The sequence below is a fragment of the Rhodnius prolixus genome, unplaced genomic scaffold (assembly GCF_049639745.1).
Source record: "Rhodnius prolixus isolate KJV_2025 unplaced genomic scaffold, Rpr scaffold_6, whole genome shotgun sequence".
Lineage (NCBI taxonomy): Eukaryota > Metazoa > Arthropoda > Insecta > Hemiptera > Reduviidae > Rhodnius > Rhodnius prolixus.
In genome coordinates, this window is record NW_027411634.1 from 35412174 (window position 1) to 35432377 (window position 20204).

The 20204-nt window shown below is 30.0% G+C and overlaps 1 protein-coding gene across 16 annotated transcripts in view; it reads right to left on the reverse strand.

Moving 5' to 3' along the window:
* LOC141461235 (uncharacterized) overlaps positions 1-20204 on the reverse strand; it is a 25318-nt gene continuing 5114 nt past the window's right edge. For 2 of the 16 annotated variants that reach the window (XM_074142067.1, XM_074142049.1), the window contains exons 5-15: positions 19461-19676; positions 18082-18342; positions 15582-15786; positions 14225-14397; positions 12728-12825; positions 9998-10259; positions 8846-9046; positions 5511-7572; positions 4289-4719; positions 1958-4182; positions 1-1790 (exon numbers count right to left, since the gene is read on the reverse strand). In XM_074142067.1, the coding sequence (XP_073998168.1) occupies positions 7249-7572; positions 8846-9046; positions 9998-10259; positions 12728-12825; positions 14225-14397; positions 15582-15786; positions 18082-18342; positions 19461-19676 (1740 nt within the window). In that variant the 3' untranslated portion in view covers positions 1-1790; positions 1958-4182; positions 4289-4719; positions 5511-7248. Of the gene's footprint in view, positions 1791-1947; positions 4183-4288; positions 4720-5510; positions 7573-8845; positions 9047-9997; positions 10260-12727; positions 12826-14224; positions 14398-15581; positions 15787-18081; positions 18343-19460; positions 19677-20204 lie in introns of all 16 variants that reach the window. The other 14 variants (XM_074142061.1, XM_074142057.1, XM_074142055.1 and 11 more) reach the window with 14 other exon arrangements.

Consider the following 20204-nt stretch of genomic DNA (forward strand, 5'->3'; position numbering starts at 1 on the left):
TACTGAATAATATATTTATTTTATAATTAAAGTATTACTTTTTCATGGTAAACTGTCCTTTTAATATCACCTAATCTAAGTAGTGTAGTAACACCAATGCTTTTTACGCCTCTAAACAAGAAAACTTTTTTTTAAATTAATAGAATATTCTATGAATCACATAGAAAAGTTCACAAAGTAATGGAAAAAAAATTTTATATACAATTTTTATTTTATTTTAAATAAAAAACGGATCAATAATCTAATTTACAGAAACAATCATAATAATAATAACTCTTCTTCCTATGAGCTTCTTACAGTTCACTTAGTTTACTATTTGTGTTCTTCCAATCAAATAGCTGAGAATCCAAAGAAGAAGTTTGCCATGAATGCAAACTTCTAACTTCGCGAGCAAAATACAATGATTAACACTATCGAAAGTCTTGGCAAAGTCAGTGTAAACGGAATCAACTTGGGCATTGTTAACAAAAGAGTCAAGAATATATTTTTGATACGATTTTTGGTGACAGTAGAGCGACCTGACAGAAAGCCATATTGTTCAGGTATTAATACAGATTTTACATCAAATGAAAGAAAAATATTAATTATACTCTCAAAGATTTTTGGAAAGACAGATTGAATAGAAATAGATCGGTAATTCTTTATATCAGATTTATCACCCTATTTGAAGATTGGAGTAACGTGGGATAGTTTCCACATTACCGGAAAACAATCGGTTCTCAGAGACTGGTAAAAAATTATATGAAGAGAATTCAGAAGGGCATAGGCACAATTTTTTATAAGTATTGGAGGGAGGCCGTCAGGTCCTGGAGCCCTATAAATATTTAGACAGAGCATTTTATCTAAAATAATACTTTCAGGAATTTGGTACGAATGTACATTTAGTGCAGTTTGGAAGTTACAAGAAAAATTGCTTTTAGTTCTATTGTTATATACACTACTAAAATGTTAGCAAACATATTTACTATTTCCACCGGATCCCCTGAGTTACTTTCATTTAGATGCATAACATTAGGATAGCCAAGAGAGTTTTTAATAGTATTCACATAATTCAAAAAAGCTTTGATGTTTTGATTCAACTTTTGTGCAATATTGGACAAGTATGCTCGATAGCAAGTCCTAGACAAGGCTCTGCATTTAGATCTTAATACAGAAAATTTTACATAGTAACTAGGTATTTGGGTTTGTTTATAAACACAATGATACATTCTTTTATAGGCAACGAGAGCTTTTAAGTAAGAAGAAAACCATAGGGGATATTTTAGATTATTACCTACATAAATGGACTTTGGGACTGAATGTATCAATACCATATCGTAACTAGTTATGAAATACTTTCAAAGTATTGTCAACACATTCACAGCAGAATAGAAAATCCCAAGGTACACTGTTCAAATATTCGTACCGCCCTCCACAATCACAGTAGTTAAAGTTATAACTATAATCACTTAACACTAAATATGTATTTATAGGAACATTTAGTTTAAAATTTAACATCAACGAAGGATGTAACTTATCTTCTTTGACTAGACTATTTAGATGATAGAACTATTTACAGTAATATTACTAGGACAATTAGTAAAAATTAAATCTAATTTTCTGTTCATATTATTTACAGAATTCTCTTGTTTTAAACCTAAAACATTTGTTAATGAATCCATTGATAGAGACGACTCAGCATGTTGAATCATTAGTTCTTCTAAAATTTCACGCAAACGGAGATATACCAATGAATTACTGCCCGGAAGAATGTAAACGTTGCACAGGAAAAAGTCTTCCTTTGACGATATCTGAACAATAAGTAATTCAATGTTTAAATCGTTGGTCTTAGGTACAAGAGCTGAGGATATCTTCAATTAAATTTATTTATTTATTTATTTTACAATTACAAACATACAAATTATCTTTACAAAATGTATAAAGTATAGAAAGTAATAAGATATTTACATTGTAATACCTTTTCAGCAGGTCTAGTAAGAGTGCCTAAACATTTAGCTATCTACCCTCAGTAAGTTTGCTCCAAGGCTTTTAACTTCTTCAACAGTATGGTTCCTAATGACTTTACTTTCTTCTGGAAAATCTTCCCTTAAAATTTTCAATTCTTCAGGTGTTATATAAAGTCCATGTTCTTTTTCAATAGATCTTGGATTTGTGTAAAAGATCTTCTGGCAGCATTTTAGCAGCTTCATAGTATAATATCTTTAAATAGCAAAAATAAAAAGATGTAAGATTGACAAATTTAAAAAGGCAAATGTGAGTAAATATTCGTCTTATTTTTTCTTGGAGATCTCAAATTTTAATACAAAAAGTACAAATCAGAAAGAATTTTTTTTTTTAACGGTATAATTATATTGGTAGGAGGTTACTTTTTCATCGACCTAAGTAATATCTTGGCCCTTTTTTCTTGTCGCAGAAAAACACATTTACAGCAGTAGAAAAACAAAGTGAGTGGATTTTTGGGCGCAAAAAATGGTACAGAGAATAAGAGTTGCAAACAGATGACGATTGCAAATATGCAGATCATTTTAATTCAATGTTAAAAACAACTCTGCTTTAATTAATAATGCGAAGTAAAACATTTTTAACACAATCATGTAAAAGAAGCTTTCAAATTACTTATTTTTAGTGCTTCTAAATTGTATTTTCATTTAACTTCCAAAACTAATTCATTTACTTAAACTGCACTCATTAATGAAAAGAAAGTATGCAAAGTTTAAAACCATATATTCTTGTCTACAAATTTCCTTTATCCAAGGGCATTTTTTCACAGCTAAGAAATTTCTTAATTAATTTCTTCCACTGAAAATGTACTGGTACTTTGTAAAGCTAGTCTCCAAATTAATGGATATCTTTCAGCGAAAGTCTCTTTGGTTAGTCTACTCAAAAAATTTATTATTCTCTGGTGAGCATTCTCTTTTGTAACTGAAAAATAAAAGTATCGATGAAAGAAAAAGTGGTCAGAAATGAAATTATTTTAAATACATTTGAAAGAAACAATGAGAAATATTGGAAAAAGTTCAAGGAAGTTGTGTTGTTGAAGCTTGTCCAGCGTTGTGTGATTGGAACGAGATATTTTATGTAAAAAATGTCTGATGTATGAAATAGTAGAAAGGAAAACTGTGTGAAAGCAATAATTTAGTAGACAATGGGTAGTGCTCCTGTCATCATGATTATCTAAAGAACTATTTGTGTTCACTTTATTGACGGAAAGGTCGTTTTTTTTTTTATTAGATAATTGTCATTCGTATTTTTTTCTTAATTGAGTGTTTTAGTGTGCACTTTTTTATTTACCAAATTATAAGAAGAGCAAATGATATTGAAAGAATTACCTTATTGTAAATTATAGTTGTAGTAAAACTTTGTGCACTCCCTTACTTATTTAGTCATAGTAGGTCTTAGTAACATTGCATAGTATTGACAAAGAAAAACTATTCTTGTTCCTGCTCTGACAATTTCGTTCTGAATATAAAAACTAGCATTACACCAGCCAATGCTGATTTTGTAAAAATAACATGCGATGAATTAATAATGTTTTATCTCGAGATGAAATTAATTTTTTAAAAGTAAATTATAAGTAGCTAACTTTATAAGTAAGAGAACAAATAAACTATTGTTAAACATAAAAACAAATAAAATGCACATTACCTTAGTTATAGAGTTTTGTTTCAACCATAATTTTAACTCATTTTAATCTGCAAGAATATATGCATCCTCAGATAATCATTGATGTCGGCGTGAGGGTTTCTTTTTCAAATAGATAAGTAGTTTTTTACGTTTGTTTTAAAAATTAGTTCAGATTATCTTTTCTCTTAGATTTGAAGCAAGATTTGTTTTATCAATTATAGCTGAAAAAATCGACTTCTGGCACACACTGAACAATTTACTTCTTCTAAGCTTTCAATTTGTTATGTTTACATGAGATTTAATTTTAAAGAAAGTAACACCCTATTTCTATTCATACATTTAAAATAAGAAATGAATATTACAATAATACAAAAGGAAACTCCTTTGAACAACAAACTTTAAGTGATGAAATGTTTTCCTGGCAGAATCACAATTCCTTAAGGAATATTAGCTGGGTAGTTTCTTCGTCATAACATCTATTACACTAAATCGCGCTTCATCGCAGTCACCAATTTCTGTGAATGTGCAGCATCATTTATTTCCAATGTATCGGTACATCTGGAACATTCAATTACGAGAGTCAACGACTAACATTACAATCCACTTAATTAACTTAATATTAGATCCACAATCTGATTAAATAGATGGCGTCTTTCTTACTCACCGTCTCTTCTATTTCAAAAAGATGCTGATGATATTACATTTTATGCAAAAACACTTGATTATAAAATGGGAAGATAGATTTTTGCCAATTTCTGTCATATTTTCGACCACGAGACTGTCATCTTCTGGGCTTATACCTACTAACAATTGTAAAGTGCTTGCAGTTCTGGGTAATCTTTGATTTTATATTCTGCAGCACACATTTTTATTGAATGTTGACCGGTTTCGGACTTCCCTCCATTATCAATTTGAGTTTTTTAGTGTGCACTTTTTTATTTACCAAATTATAAGAAGAGCAAACGATATTGAAAGAATTACCTTATATCAGCGAGCTTGTAAATTATAGTTGTAGTAAAACTATGTGCACTTCCTTACTCTTTTAAATTATTTCTAAAATTGATAATTTCAAATAGTTTTTAAGGAAACTATGACCTGAAATAGATACATTTTATTCTTATTAAATAAAAAAAAATGGGCAGCTCTGTCTGAAACTTTAAGACTTATGTGAATAATGTACATAGAAATATGATTTTAAAAACAGGTAATAAAGAATTTCCTGTTAAATTATTAAAACTTTTCCATTTCTTCCCTTTTTATTGAACGTCTGCCTCCAAAACTAGCCGACCTAATGTGTGTTATGTACGCTTGTCTTATAAATAAAACGTTAGAAACAGAAAAAAAAAAAGGAATTTTCAGTAAAACAAATGAAGTTTTTCATTTTTTCCTTTTTCTGATCTCGTTTCTTCGAAAAATTGAACCAAAATCTACATTTTTTTAGATGTTAAAGATGGAATCACTAATTATCAATTTAACGCAATTAACCTTTTGTACTGTGCACTTTTTATATTTTCCAAGATATAAGAAAAACAAACGATATTGAAAGAATTACCTAATGTCAGCGAGCTTGTAAATTATAGTTGAAGCAAAACTTTGTGCACTCCCATACTCTTTTAAATTATTCCTAAAATTAATAATTTCAAATAGTTTTTAAGGAAACTATGGCCTGAAATAGATACATTTTATTCTTATTATACAAAAAAATGGGCAGTTCTGTTTCGGACTTTAAACCTATTTATTGTTTTAAATTCACAATACTGTTACTAAATAGCATTTCAAGTACCTGTTTATATACAAATAGTTTTATTTATATACAATATAAATATTTAAATAAAATTGACAAAAATGAATAAAACAAATGTAAACAGAAAAGAGCTTCTACTCACTTCTATATCCTGATACAAAACTTGAAATTTTGGATATGTTTTGACGATTTTAAAGCTTTTCTAGTTTGCAGAGCACTCAAGTGGCGACTTTAGGAATCATAATTGAAAACAATATTTTTATACTGTTTATATTAGGTTAGTATTTTTTGCAGAAGCAATTATTTCGGGCTGTGACTTTATTATTTTAGGTTCTTTTTTTGGTATTTGTTTTGATAAAAGGAATTTATAGCATAATACCCCACCCGTATATTCAATGATGGTCTATAGCAAAAAGTGTTTAAATCATTAAAGTTCCATTAATATTCTTGAAGTTTAACTAATAAGTCTTCATCACAAAATTCATTGATAATTACAAGTGCTTCATTATTTTAAGGGTACCAGCCACACATTAATCTTTAACAAATAAACCGTAGATGATTTTAATGCAAATTTAGTGCTATCCAAAAAAGAAGGAGTCAAGTGTAGCACTAAATTGGTATCTCACCAAAATGTAAGCTAACATTTAATTGAATTTTTTGTATGACATCCAACCTCTTTTGGCGATTTAAAAAAAAAAAAAAACACCTGCTGGTGACAACTACAATAATTAGTCCAAAGTTAAATTTATATTAATAATTAGAGTACTGTTCTCCTTTTGTGTGACGCTCTCATTCATCCTAAGAAAAGTAGATTATTGTCAGTTTGTTTTATATCGTTTTTTTATTATAGAAACTCACAATGCAAATCATGTTACAATTGCTGATAAGTTTAGAAGCTTTGAAGATAACCTAGTCTCCAGGTCGGAAGCTCGACAGAACAAAAATGAGTGAAACTAGGAATCTATTTTACCTTTTTTTATTTTGTTTACTGATTTTGGCGTCTTTTCGGTGTCAATGAGTTCATTTCACTCTTCACAGAGAGAAAAGTTTAAGATCTAGCTCGTATTGTTAAATTGTAAAACAGTAACGTTTTGTTGGTTTTCCAACCTTTAGATCCACTGCTTAATCGAAATTACACTTCTCCGTTGGTTTTGCAAAATGAAGCCAATTCAGCCCTAACGTTGGTTACATTCAGATCTTCAGCGGACTATGCGGTCTAAAAAGGAATAGGTTTCCAGCTGGATTTGGCAGTTTACTGGCAAAGTAGAGTCGTAGAAACGTTTATGCTTTTACAGTTAAGTATACTTTTCTTCTAGAGTTATAAAAAGTGAAAAAATGGTTCCTAAATCACAAAAATATGTAATTAAAAAGAAAAATTGTCAATATCTTCCCGCAAAATTTGCATTGGAACAGCTTGACGCCGTGATCTGGAAAAAATGAAAATTCATTGTTATTAATCTAACGAGATTTATGCTGATTTACAAAATTTATTTTTTTAAATATACCTGAGTGCGTAAGTTGATTGTATGTATATTTTTATAATTTTGTAATACAATTTTTACGAGCTAATCGCCTAATCTGTACGTTTCCTAATTTCTAGGTAAGTGAAGAAAAAGATTTGAAATTTGATTTAATGGATGGCGCTTTACTGGTTTCATGCTGTTTAACACATATTCGCAAAGTTCATGTTTTCTGTAGTTTTGTAGAATTTGTTTTAATGGTTAATGAAGATTCTGATATGTTAACTAACTTCACCTTTCGTCTAATACAGAAAATCAATGTATCATGCATAGTTCGTTTAAGATGTTTAAAATATTAATGCACTATAATTGAATTTTATATTATAAAAATATTATTTATTAAAAAATATATGCATATTTTTAGTAACAATCGATACAATTCTTGTCCCTATCTTCACCAACATTCCATTTGGAATATAAAAGGATATCATCTAAAAGTGATTCCATATCCCACGTATTTTTATAATTTTCTTTCGGTTCTTTCATATAAGTAGTGTAATCTACTGCTGTAATTTTATATAAAAATTCTCTAGGTGGAATCATTATTTTTTTTATGTTAGGCCAGCTTTTTACTGGTTCAGTCAATTTTACAAGGCCAGACAACAACTTAACATCACTTTCAGCCACAATTCCATCAATGACATCATCGTGTGATTGACTTTTATTATTTTGATCAGCTTTAACCTGCAAAAGTAATGAAAGTAAAAAAAGAGATTATAATGGAAAATTAAAGTAATTTTAAATGTTGATTATAAGCTTTAAAATCAATAGTGTGGAGTAAGAAAAGTTTTAAATTTCACCTCACAAGTGAGAAATTATTTTTTATTAATAAGCCAATAAAAACTAATAAGTTTACTAAATAATAAGCATCACCCTCGAAATATAGAAATACAACACCTACAGTTCGCTGTCTATATATCTAAAATTCGTTTCTCTTCCAGTAACCTTTCCAAAATTGGCTATGTTGCGGTAATCAAGAGTGTCTATAGGCTAAAAAGGGCCCTGTTTGATAATTTATAATTTCCAGACCAAGACCCTCTGTCTGTATCTAGAATATTATTCCCATTAGTTCATTTTTACCTAGTTGGGGCGACCTCAATGTCCCCAATACGATATCTGTTATCGTCACTATTGTTACCAATTAAAGGGTTGCTATTTTATCGTCTTCAGGATACTTCATCAAAAAATTAGTTCGTTTCTTTTGTTTGTCTTCTGCAGTAATGATCTCCAAATAATGAAATTACTGCCATTAGTACTAAGTACACTAAGAACTGTTCACTACATTTCTTTTGAAACAACTGTCAACCCCAATAAATTAAGGCTATAATGAAGAGGAAAAGTTTTTTAGTTTTTATAAAGCGTATAATTACAACTGAGATACACACTTTGAAAAACAGTACAAATTTTACATAAGAATTAAGAGATTAAAAAACAAAACACTGCTTAAACTCTTAATAAAAGATATTTGACCTGACAAGGTGAAATTCATGGATGTAACTATTTCACATGGATATGTTGTGTATGCTCTATGTGTAATGTGTAAATGTATTGGGGTGTAAAAGTATATATTGCTCATGTTCATGTTCTTAGGCTGGGATACCCGCAGGGACGCCAAGAACCCTGAAGAAGTGGTTAATCTACTTCCCCCTACGGGCTTCCAACGGGATAATAAACTTAATATTTTTCTAGTATCTATTAAGTAATTAGATAACTATTTTCTACAAATATATAGTTTTTTTCATTTCTACTAAAATCCATTCTTAAAGTTGATCCTACTTTTTCAAAGCAAGATTAGGTTCTTTTCCACATCCTACATTTCGTTCCTTTTAGCACTAAACCACTTATTCACTTCATTATAAAATAACGAACCTATTGAGACGAACTGTGCTCATTTTTTTTCCCCATTATATATTTTTTAAGGGAATTATTCTTATTTTTACATTTAAAAACAACTTACCTTATTTTCAATTTCATCTGTCTTTTCGAAGTGGTCTAGTCTATTTCCATTTATGGTATCTTCATTAACATGACCAATGGAGTCTTCTAAATCATTCATAATCTTAAAAGTAGTAATGACATCCATTAATTTTTTTATGATCGACGCAGATTTTCTTTGCACTTGAATATCACAATCGTCATGTAAGGTTTCCCATAAAGTCTACAAAATAAATGAGTTAGGTATACCAAGGAAAAAACAAGGGGTATAACATTTATTTTACTGATTTTCTCCGTCATAGCAAGTATTTTTATTGTATCTCTGACCGTTTTCAGACTTTGAACAATCACAAGAGGTAGGTTTTTCAATTTAGTGTAAAAATGTTTTTAATAGAAATACTTTTGTTTCCGTCCCACACTTCACTTACTGAGCGCGTATGTGTGTTATTTTAAATTATTTGTTAATGAATAGTACATTTTTCTAGAATTAGTGAAACAAAATTAATAAAATCTAGTAGGTGTTTAAGGATTCTGTATGTTTTATAGACCGGTAATGTTTTAGAATTGTTCAGTTAGATACAGGTAATTGTATTTTATAAGGAGGAACAAGAATTGAAGCATAAAAACTGAATTATATCTAAACAGTTCATTTGTACTTCAAAATAATTATTGTTAATTGAGCATTAATGATCATGAACATTGATTATAAATAATAAACAGTAAAGAAAATGAACTTAATATATTTATGCCTTTTTTGTCTCACCATGTCTTCGTGTTTGGTATGGAATGAATTTAAATGACATGTAATGTATGGAATGAATTTAAATGACATGTAATGTATGGAATGAATTTAAATGACATGTAATGTATGGAATGAATTTAAATGACATGTAATGTATGGAATGAATTTAAATGACATGTAATGTATGGAATGAATTTAAATGACATGTAATGTATGGAATGAATTTAAATGACATGTAATGTATACAAGAAGTTTTAAGAAAATCTGAGGTGCCACTTTTAAAAAATCCGATTGAGGAATCATCTTTAAACATGGAATTTTAGCCACACGTTCTTGATATAATTGTAAATTACATGAGATAATGCAATACAAATTTAGTAATTAAAGATATCCCAATAAACTGCAATCAAATTTTAATTAGAATATACTCACATAGAGGCAACCATTTGAGCTCAAATGTCTCATAGCACTATTTACACGTAAACTCACTTCAGTTGGTGTTATTTGTACAATTTTTTTCTTCTCTTTAGAAAATATTACCTCAGGAAACTTTCCATCCACCATGCCAACTGATATAAAAGTTTTCTCTTGTATTGCATCCCAAAAATCTAATGCACTAATTTTAACTTCCCAATGTAGATCATTTTGAGCTATATGATACATTGCATCGTACACCCATTCCAGACTGCTTTCTCTATGACATAATAGCATTAACATTACGATGATTCAATTAAATTTATCAAATTTTTAATGATAAAATTATGAAAAGTTAATTTTATAACTACGTATAAATTTAATGTACAAAATTCAATTGTGAGGTGAACATCCAAAATTACATTTATTAAACAGCCACACTTAACAAATCAGCAAAGCATTCCTTTAGGACCCCTGCTCTCCCAAATATTATACTTCTCTTACACCAAGCCTTCTCAGGTAACACAAACGAAAACATACCTTTTAAGCTAGTTAATGTTTTGTCTACCAATTGAAACGCTACAGATGTAAGCTGAGTCGAATGCTAAGTTATACATTATCTAAGATTTACATAGCTCGAAAGTAAGGTGGTACATTCACTTAAAAAAGGAACTAACAAAAAAATGCAGGGCCGCAAACATTTCAGCTAATTATCTACAAAAAGTATTTTTTTTTTAACAGGTTTTCCTAGACATGTACAAAACTATTCTTAGGTATCTACCTAAGGAAAACCTGATAAAACACGGAAATTCATTACCTCAAAATTTTTTCAAGAAAAACACGGTGTACTTTAATTTCCTTGGGATGCTGGATGGTTTTTACGGAACTATTAACGACACAAGTAAATAATTGGAACTCAATACAACCGTACAATTTATTACACATACATAAAATAAATAAAAATTATATAGCGGATTGACAAGAAGTTTAGAAGCACAGTACTACACGCAAAAAATTAGCTAAAAATTACTTTTATTAACTATTTTTGGGGTTGTTAATAACTAAACAAGCTTCTTTTTTTTTTTGTAAAATCCCTTTTTATAAGCGTGAAAATTCACTAAGAGGTTATGGGTACCCTAATTAAGCCTTCCGCACTATATATTTAAATATATATATACATATATAACTGCAATCGACTTTTGTAATGCCTGCAATACTATCTTATAAATAAAATTTATGTATGTTCCCTTATGTATCTTTTTTGTAATATAAAATATTTTATATTTATGTATCAAATTTTATATATCAACATTTCGTATATTATGCTTTAAATATATAAAATAAAACACGTAGATGTACGTACTACATGGCATGAATAATGCAATGATTAATTACTTTTACTTTTCAAAATTATTCATCATCGTTTGGATATAGACCTAAATGTATAGTTTAACTGTGTACCTTCTAAACTCTAATATTAGCAGTTATAACAGAACATGAGTTATTATACCCTACGACAAAGTTACTTAAAATGGTGGATGTTTGTATCACATTTTTATTAATCTTTTCAGCTATTTTATGAAATAATTATCAGCATTTTTTGCGTAATATATATATAATATATTAATCGTACGATGAATTCATCTATACTGCAATATACAGGATGTTCATTTTAAGGCGGCTCAAATGCATTTCATGCTTAAACGGTTAATCTGAGCAAAAAATGGTAAAGGAAAAATTGGTTGCCCGTCACCTCTAGTTTCTAGTGCCTTCAAAGGTGCCTCCTCTGGCTCACAAGTCAGGTTAGCCTGAAGGTTATCAACTGCTCTCTGTAACTGAGGAGGCACCTTTGAAGGCACAGTACATTCTTCAAAAGTTGAGTAAAGTGCATTATTTGATAAATTAAGGAATAAGTTTGATCCTTTACATGAATGATATTGATCACTTAAATATGTGGCAGGAGATTTCCAATTTTTTGGATAATTAAACGCAACTCTCCCAAAATTACCAAATAATTATTAAACCTTCTTGTTTGTAACAGAAGTAAAATTAATTTTTAGCCATTTTGTGTATGCTTGAGGACATCTAAAGCTCTTAACATTTGGTTAACATCACTCGGAAAACTTATTTTCCAATATTAAGAAAAATACTAGCTTTACTGCCTTGGCAATATTTTTAGTTGAAAGGGGATGAAAAAATACATAAAAATGACCTATCGCGTGCTCTTCTTTCTCTTTGATAACAAGTTAAAAAATTGAAATATGATTATTAAATACCAGATTTTGAAAAAGCCTAGCACCTTTAATTTTGAAGATATCGAATTGCGGTTTCCGGTTTCTTTCATAACTTTTTATACTCTTTAAAACTGTGTATATGAAAATGGGGGTCAACTGCAAAACCTAACTTCTGGTCGCGCGTCAGCCGCGTATACGGGCAGGAAACTAAAATCAAGTCTCATATTCTGAAACTAGAGGCGACGGGCAACAAATTTTTCCTCTACCATTTTTTGCTCAGATTAACCGTTTAAGCATGAAATGCATTTGAGCCGTCTTAAAATGAACACCCTGTATATTTCATTCAATTTAATGTACGTTATATTAATTCGTACAGTACTGTGGGAGTAATTAGTTTTATAATATACACATGTGTTTTTGGGCCAGAAAGCAGTTAAATAAATGACGTTTGTCAGGTGATAATATCAAATAATGGAGAACAGAATGTGCAAAAAAGTACTTAAAATATTCTTACGATAAATTTCGGTGCTTACAGATATCCTTTATTAGTAAAGCGGCTTTATTTCTAACAATCCCTTCCGTTTCAAAATAAAGCAGAGAAACAAAAGTAGTCTGAAACAAATACATTAATAACATAAAATAGAAACTCTCTAGTGAAACATTATAGTACTTTCTTTTATGGTCATCTAACTCTGACAGAAATTTATTCGTTTCGCTAAATTTACAATAATGGTAAAACATAATCTAAAAATTGAAAAGTAAATTTAAGGTTACCCCAAGAATATTAATGACGAGCTTTTTGCGAGGAATGTTATGAGCATTTGCTCTCCTTATATTATCTACCCGTCAAAAACTTTGTTTAGAAACGAGATGGGTGAGGAGTTATTAATCCGCACTTATTGGTACCAAAGAACATACGACCGTGTAACATATGAGAATGGGTCAAGGAGGAATGGGCCATACGAGGATTGTGGCTGGAGGGTCGGTTAATGGAAAAGACACTAGGAACCCATAGGTAAATTTTCTAATATCTTCCTAGGTGGATTCACATAAGAGAGATAACCCATTGGTTCATTGCCCTCCCCCCACAAAAAAAAGAGAAATGCATTCAGTTTAATATTAGGAAATGTTGAAATCAGAAAATGAGCACTTTCTTTTCCAAAGCCGGATCGCCATCAAAGAGCTGAGCTCTCATTTTCACTTTGAAAATAGTAAATAATTCCTTGACTAAATTAATGAGCAGGACAAACAAAATAAAGGCATCTTATTTTGGATGCCGTGGCAAGATAGTGTAAAAGAAAATTAAACGGTTATCGTTCTCGCAAAGGTGTCAACCCCCCCCCCCTTCTTATACAGCGCGAATCCTTTCAAAGGGATAAGAGACTGATAACTTCATGAGCAGCTTAAGAAGGAAAAGGAGATTGGCAGAGCTAAGCTCCAAGACTGAGACAAGGGAAGATATGTCTACGTATCTATAACCGAAAAATTCTAAGATGTGCGTGGGTCTGAGCAAAAATAGCCTTGGTGTTGCTGTAGAATTTCCTGACAAGACATTGCCGACTAAGTGAGCACCAGTAGGAGATGATGGCACCAGCAGATGTTGTGGAAAGATAGAAACTGCTGAACTCCTTCTAGCCGACTGCGATAACATCACTCAAAGAAGATTCAGATGCCTAGAAGTTAACAAGGGCGATGTCCTCCAAGATATATTGTATGAAACTATATTTGAGATTTCTCAGATATTTTAAAAATTATTTCCAACCAATAATCATTATTGAGGTAGAAGAACTGACAATGATGTAAAAAAAGTACTTAGAGGAAATTTAATGCAATATTTCCTCGTGGTGCCAAAATCTTTGAAAAATGTTAGAAATAAAAGTGATAAGACTTTTTCTAATAGTTAGTGTACTCTAATTTTCAAGGAAATGATGGGTTTTCAAGAAAATCGCTATTAAATGTTTAACAAACAAACCCGACCTTAATATTTTAATTTCACAAATGTAAATATTACCAGCACTTGTTCCTTTTGTAGATAAGTGTCCCAAATGACCTGGATTTTTATTAATTCACTCAAGCAACTCAACGCAGTCGCTCTTACATAAGATTCACAATCACTTTCAACTATTGATAAAATAATAGCTGGCAAATTATGTTCCAATAGCAGCGATTGAAATGCTGGAAATTCTGGAAAAAATACAAGTAAATGCAAATTTTTTAATCAGAATCTTAAGTATGACGCTTAGAAGCTACTTAAAATTTGGTTTTATGGCAACGTACATAAAAATGGGTACAATTTTAAATTTAAAAAAAAAACCTTTAACGATTTAATTTGGAAAATTTGTTTCTAAGAATATCTAAAATAGAAAATTCTTTTATTTCAACCTATAGTAAAAATGCTAAAATACAAGTGAAAAACAAAATAATAGAGAAGTCTCTATTCACAAACTATGATTTTTTGTTTCGTCACTCAGATACAAATGCTCATGTGCTACTCATTATATCAGCAACGTTGACACTTTCAAAAGATGAAATGATTTATTAATTTCCAATCAGTGTAAGTCAAAGCAGTATGATAACCTTTATTCCCTAAATCAAAAACTATTCTAAATAAAAAATTTTTACTTATTAGGTTACTAAACCTTGATAATTCCATCTGTAACCTTAATGCTGGCGCTGTCTTGAAAATTTTCTCATTTTATGCTTTAAACTAGTGTCAGTTCTAGTTTTTTAGATTGTTTACATTTCGACATCAAATTTCAATACCTCTCCACTGATGGTGAAGATCATTAGGATTTGGATTTGATAACACCAACTTCACTGAACCCTTTACCTTTTACTTTACTTATTTAGTACAACATATACTTCTTTAACGGAATATCCTTTTTTTTTTATAATGTGCTTTCAATTAACTATATGAAGCGTCATAAAAGTAAATAGGAGTTATGAAAATGATGGCTTGATATCGGAGGCCAGGGTCTCAAGCCAGCAGATTTGAGACAAAGCTGAACAATATGTAGAGGTCTTATAGAGCTATACAATGAGAGTAGAGTACACTAATCTCTACTATCTGTAGAATATGGGTATTTTGTATTGGCTGCGTTCTTTCCTCTTTTTTGATGGAACCGCCCTTTTAATACAATCTACAACCTGCAGAATTAAAAAATGATCTAGGCCCAACAATAGTGTGAGAGTTGGGTAATCAAGGTAAACATTGTACATACTAATAGACAGGGATACACCAGTAAGGCTACTAAGGAATTCTAAGACAAATTTGTAATTGATAAAAATATTAGGAGATATAATAGATAAAAATAACTGAACCTCAAATTTAAGTTAATTTTATATATATTATTAAGTTGGACACTTACTGTCTACCGCTAAGGAACCAATAATTTGTAAAACTTCTAATGAAGAATCTCTGACTTCCCAATGAACACTTCCTAATGTTTTAAATAATTGATCTCCAAGATCTCTCATACTTGAACCTTGTAATGTATCAACTAGCAGAGCGAGATTGGGAGGCATAAAATTTAGTAGAACCAATTTTACTAATTTTAAAGCTTCAGCACAAATCTGGAAATGACAAAAGATTAAACAATTTTATGAAAATAAGTTTGGTGAAACATAATTCTTATCTAAAAACTGCCACAATCCCCCTTATAATAATAACTAACTGAAGGTCGATTATTCATCAAAATATTATTTACTGAAAAACATTGCATCCATTTAGAAAAACTCTCCTGTTTATTAATTTGAAAAATTCTCAACTGCTGATTTAAATTAAGCAGATGTAAATATTTTCCTATGATTTGTGATTATTCAGCAAATTTTGGATCTAAAATCATTCAAAATCTCCTTACTTCTGTGCTTCTCACAGAATGAGTGAACCTAACTAGATGAGTGGCATTTTCTTTTTTTGAAATTTTGCCTAATTTCAAGAGATAAGCCTGTATTAGAGTAAATTAGTAATCACTTCTCTGATCAACTTCACGGCGATACGAAGAACATAATAAGGCTCGGAGTAATACGAATAGATTCAATTTTTTCTAAGGAGAGCAACTTTTAAATCTCAAAAATATTTTTTAAGTTAAAAATATATATGGGAACAAAAAGCTTGAGAAAACTTAGGCTCTACAGAGAACACGAATGTTATCTATCTAAACACCAGTTGCAATTCATTCTAAATAAGTGTTCTTTTTTCTAGACTCTGTATATTTAGTTCATTGTAAATTATGAAAAGATCACAACCCTGTAGTCCTTGCCTGAAATGATCTCTACGTTATTTCTTAAATGCCTCTCGGATTACTCAAATAAAGGCAATCAAATAAATTAAACAACAAAATTACAAGTATTAATACTAATTAGTGAAAAGAGAATCAGAAGATTAACTCTGAGCCAAACTTCACAGACAAAGGTTTTTTTTTGTTATAATTAAAAAATAATAATTAATAAAACAATGTAGGAATCGGTCGCAAATTCTACAAAAGTTTCAATGCAAAACATACATTACTAATTAACATAAAGATAATGACAACGAACTAGGTTTTCAACCGTAAAAAATAAAAAAATATTGACTTGAATCAGCTCTGATATAAGAATAAAAATAACAATTAATAAAACAATGTAGGAATCGGTCGCAAATTCTACAAAAGTTTCAATGCAAAACATACATTACTAATTAACATAAAGATAATGACAACGAACTAGGTTTTCAACCGTAAAAAATAAAAAAATATTGACTTGAATCAGCTCTGATATAAGAATAAAAATAACAATTAATAAAACAATGTAGGAATCGGTCGCAAATTCTACAAAAGTTTCAATGCAAAACATACATTACTAATTAACATAAAGATAATGACAACGAACTAGGTTTTCAACCGTAAAAAATAAAAAAATATTGACTTGAATCAGCTCTGATATAAGAATAAGAATAACAATTAATAAAACAATGTAGGAATCGGTCGCAAATTCTACAAAAGTTTCAATGCAAAACATACATTACTAATTAACATAAAGATAATGACAACGAACTAGGTTTTCAACCGTAAAAAATAAAAAAATATTGACTTGAATCAGCTCTGATATAAGAATAAAAATAACAATAACCATTCCAATTACAATTTTATTAAACTTATAGTATTTGTATTAATCTAATAAATAAGTATATTCATCAATTTAGTACCATTACTATAAATCGCAAAAAAGATGTTGAAAATGAATTTAAAAGAAAAGAAATTTGAGACACATAATTTTCCTAATACACTTGTTGGACACTATTTGATGTTGTTTGAAGTTGTAGTTTTCAATAAAACTATACAGGTGAATTTTATTTAAAGTTTAGAGATGTTATATTTTTTGTATAAGGTCTTGAAAACTTGTCTTTTTCTAGGCGCCAAACACTTTGGCACGAACATGTACACTCATCATTCATTTTACTCTCTTATATCATGGCTGATATAATAAAAGTTCCATGCTTTGTTAGAGGACAAAGACCTATGTAGAAGTTACACTCTTCTGTGATGGAGTCTTGTAATGAATTGAGATTTTAGCTAAGTGGATGCTAGAACAGGAATTAATGTATATCTGCAAAGACAGAGTTATGAAGGAGTTTGCCATCGTTATATAAATTAGACTTTTCAATGAATTTAGCGACTTTAGGAACTTTGATTAGTTTGGATTTTTTGGGATACAGAGAATATGGCTTAAAAAAAGCTTCTGTTGGCCCAAACTTGATGAATCTTATTTCTAAAGATAGATGAAAATCAAAAACTGATCAGAATTTATATAAAAAAGTATGCTAGCGACAATGTTTAGCCTTATTGATCCAAAAATGATACATTAATTTTTTTTTGTTAATTTGCTTACCAAGTGGGGTACATCCGGATTTGTAATTAAACTCTGTATAAAAGACATCATGCAAACTGTTTCAAGGCTGTCTCTCCAAGAAAATTTGAATTTAGTAAGATAACAAGATAGACCATTAAGTATGGCTGACAACAAGTCTGGATGTGTTCTAATCAAGTTTTCAGGACAACTTTGACATTTTTGTATTTCTATCTTTGTATCTCTTTGGACAAACTCTTTTAATAAATGCATAAACCCTTGGAAAATCATAACAGCTTGCTCCTGGAAAATACATATTAACAAGGAAAAATCAACATTAAAGCACAAAAAATAAATAAACAAAGAACTAGTTTTACTTCCTCTTAAAACACTAAAAAAAGAGGATGTTTTACGATCGTTATTATTTCAAAATCTAATTTCTCCTGAAAATATCAGTTTCCAGATCCTTGACTCAACTAGGCGACTTTTACTAACGTTTTAGTGTGAAATAGGGTCTGCGCTCGTCAATTTCGTCGTGTATGGACAACACGACTCAAAAAGAAAAATCGCATCAACTACAAGTTTGATATTTGTTCTAAAAGTTACCATCCGATAATAAGCTTTTAGAGGATATTAGTTATTCGGAAATGCTAATTAACTGAATACATTTTGTCAGATTTATGTTTTCTAAAAAAGACATCAAGATTTCTTTAAAAGTATGTAGTAAATCTATAACTTTTATCTGAACCATTTTTCTGTCTGTTTATGAACAGTTCTTGGTAGAAAAGGACTGACTCAGCTCGTGTCTAAAGTATCATTTTGGTATAATCTACAGATTTCATAATTATACGTTAGTGCAAGGAAAATGTTTCTCTAATTTGGATTTTGAAGGAAATGCACATTAGATACTAAAAATTATAGTAAAAGAGGTGGAGTGTCCTTACTAGTTTATAAATGTTTTATTTTACTTTAAAGCACGTCAACTTCTGAGTCATCGACGCCCGGAGCTTTTTTCAGTGCACTGTTGTCTACTAGCAGTTCTCTCTTTACATTCAAAACTAATCATAGGGAAGCGAGCTGTAAGAAGCTCCCAGGAAGATAAAATATAAGGACCGACTTGGATTCAAAATCAGCAACTCTGCATGAGAATCCAGTACGCTAACCATCTAGCTAATCCCTTTTATATATATATATATATATATATATATAAAATGGTGTGTATGCAGAGTCCATTAAAACTTTAAAAGACAAGACTTTACAACTTTTATTTTTCGGTTTAAGACTAAACAATCAAATTTCGTCTTTTGAAAGGTTTGCAAGGATTTCAGATAAAGATTACAGTCATTAAAAAACTAACTTTAATAAAACTACTGCTGTAGTTATCATGGAGCTCATTCATTTAAGAAAATTCTTTAACTGACCTTTTCACAAAAAGAAGAGATCCGAATGAAACTATTTATAACTTGGCACGTCATCTTTTCTAAAGAAAGATCTGTGGCAAGACATTGATCTCTATAAAAGTAACCCAACCGAATCAATGCTGGACAAGCCACATTAAATAGCTTATCAACAAAAAGTTCGGTTACTTCATTTTTATCCATGTAGGTTAGTCTTATGTAAATAAACATTGGCATTGCCTGAAAAATGAGAAAGATAAGAAATGTAGAAAAACCATAAAAACTTTCAAAGAGAAATTTCTTGTACAATATTGTAGGCAATTTCATTTGTTCATTATTTGCACAAGAAATGTGTTCTTTGACAGTGAAATAATTATGCTAGGCTAAATAAAAAGCAAGAGATCCCCAAAGAGATGTTTTTTGAAAGGAAGTGAAAGTTATGACTATATTAAAGATGGCATCTTGTACGCCACATAAGTTAGAAGAACACATTGTAGTAGAAAAGCCAAATCCTGAGGGATAAGAAAAAAAATGCATATTCGAAGAAACATTTTGTTATTCATTAATGCAAACAGGAAGTTCAGTATCGAAAAGTACTAAATTCAGAATACAACAAAATAGATACAAATTTAGAAGAAGTTTTGAAGTTTTTTTTTCCGCGCGCGTTGACAGTTATCCTCACTTACCCTCTTAGTACATCGTTCTAGTCGATATGAGGGAGTGGGTGATATTTTGTGTCACTCCTTACATACTGAAGTAGTTAACTAC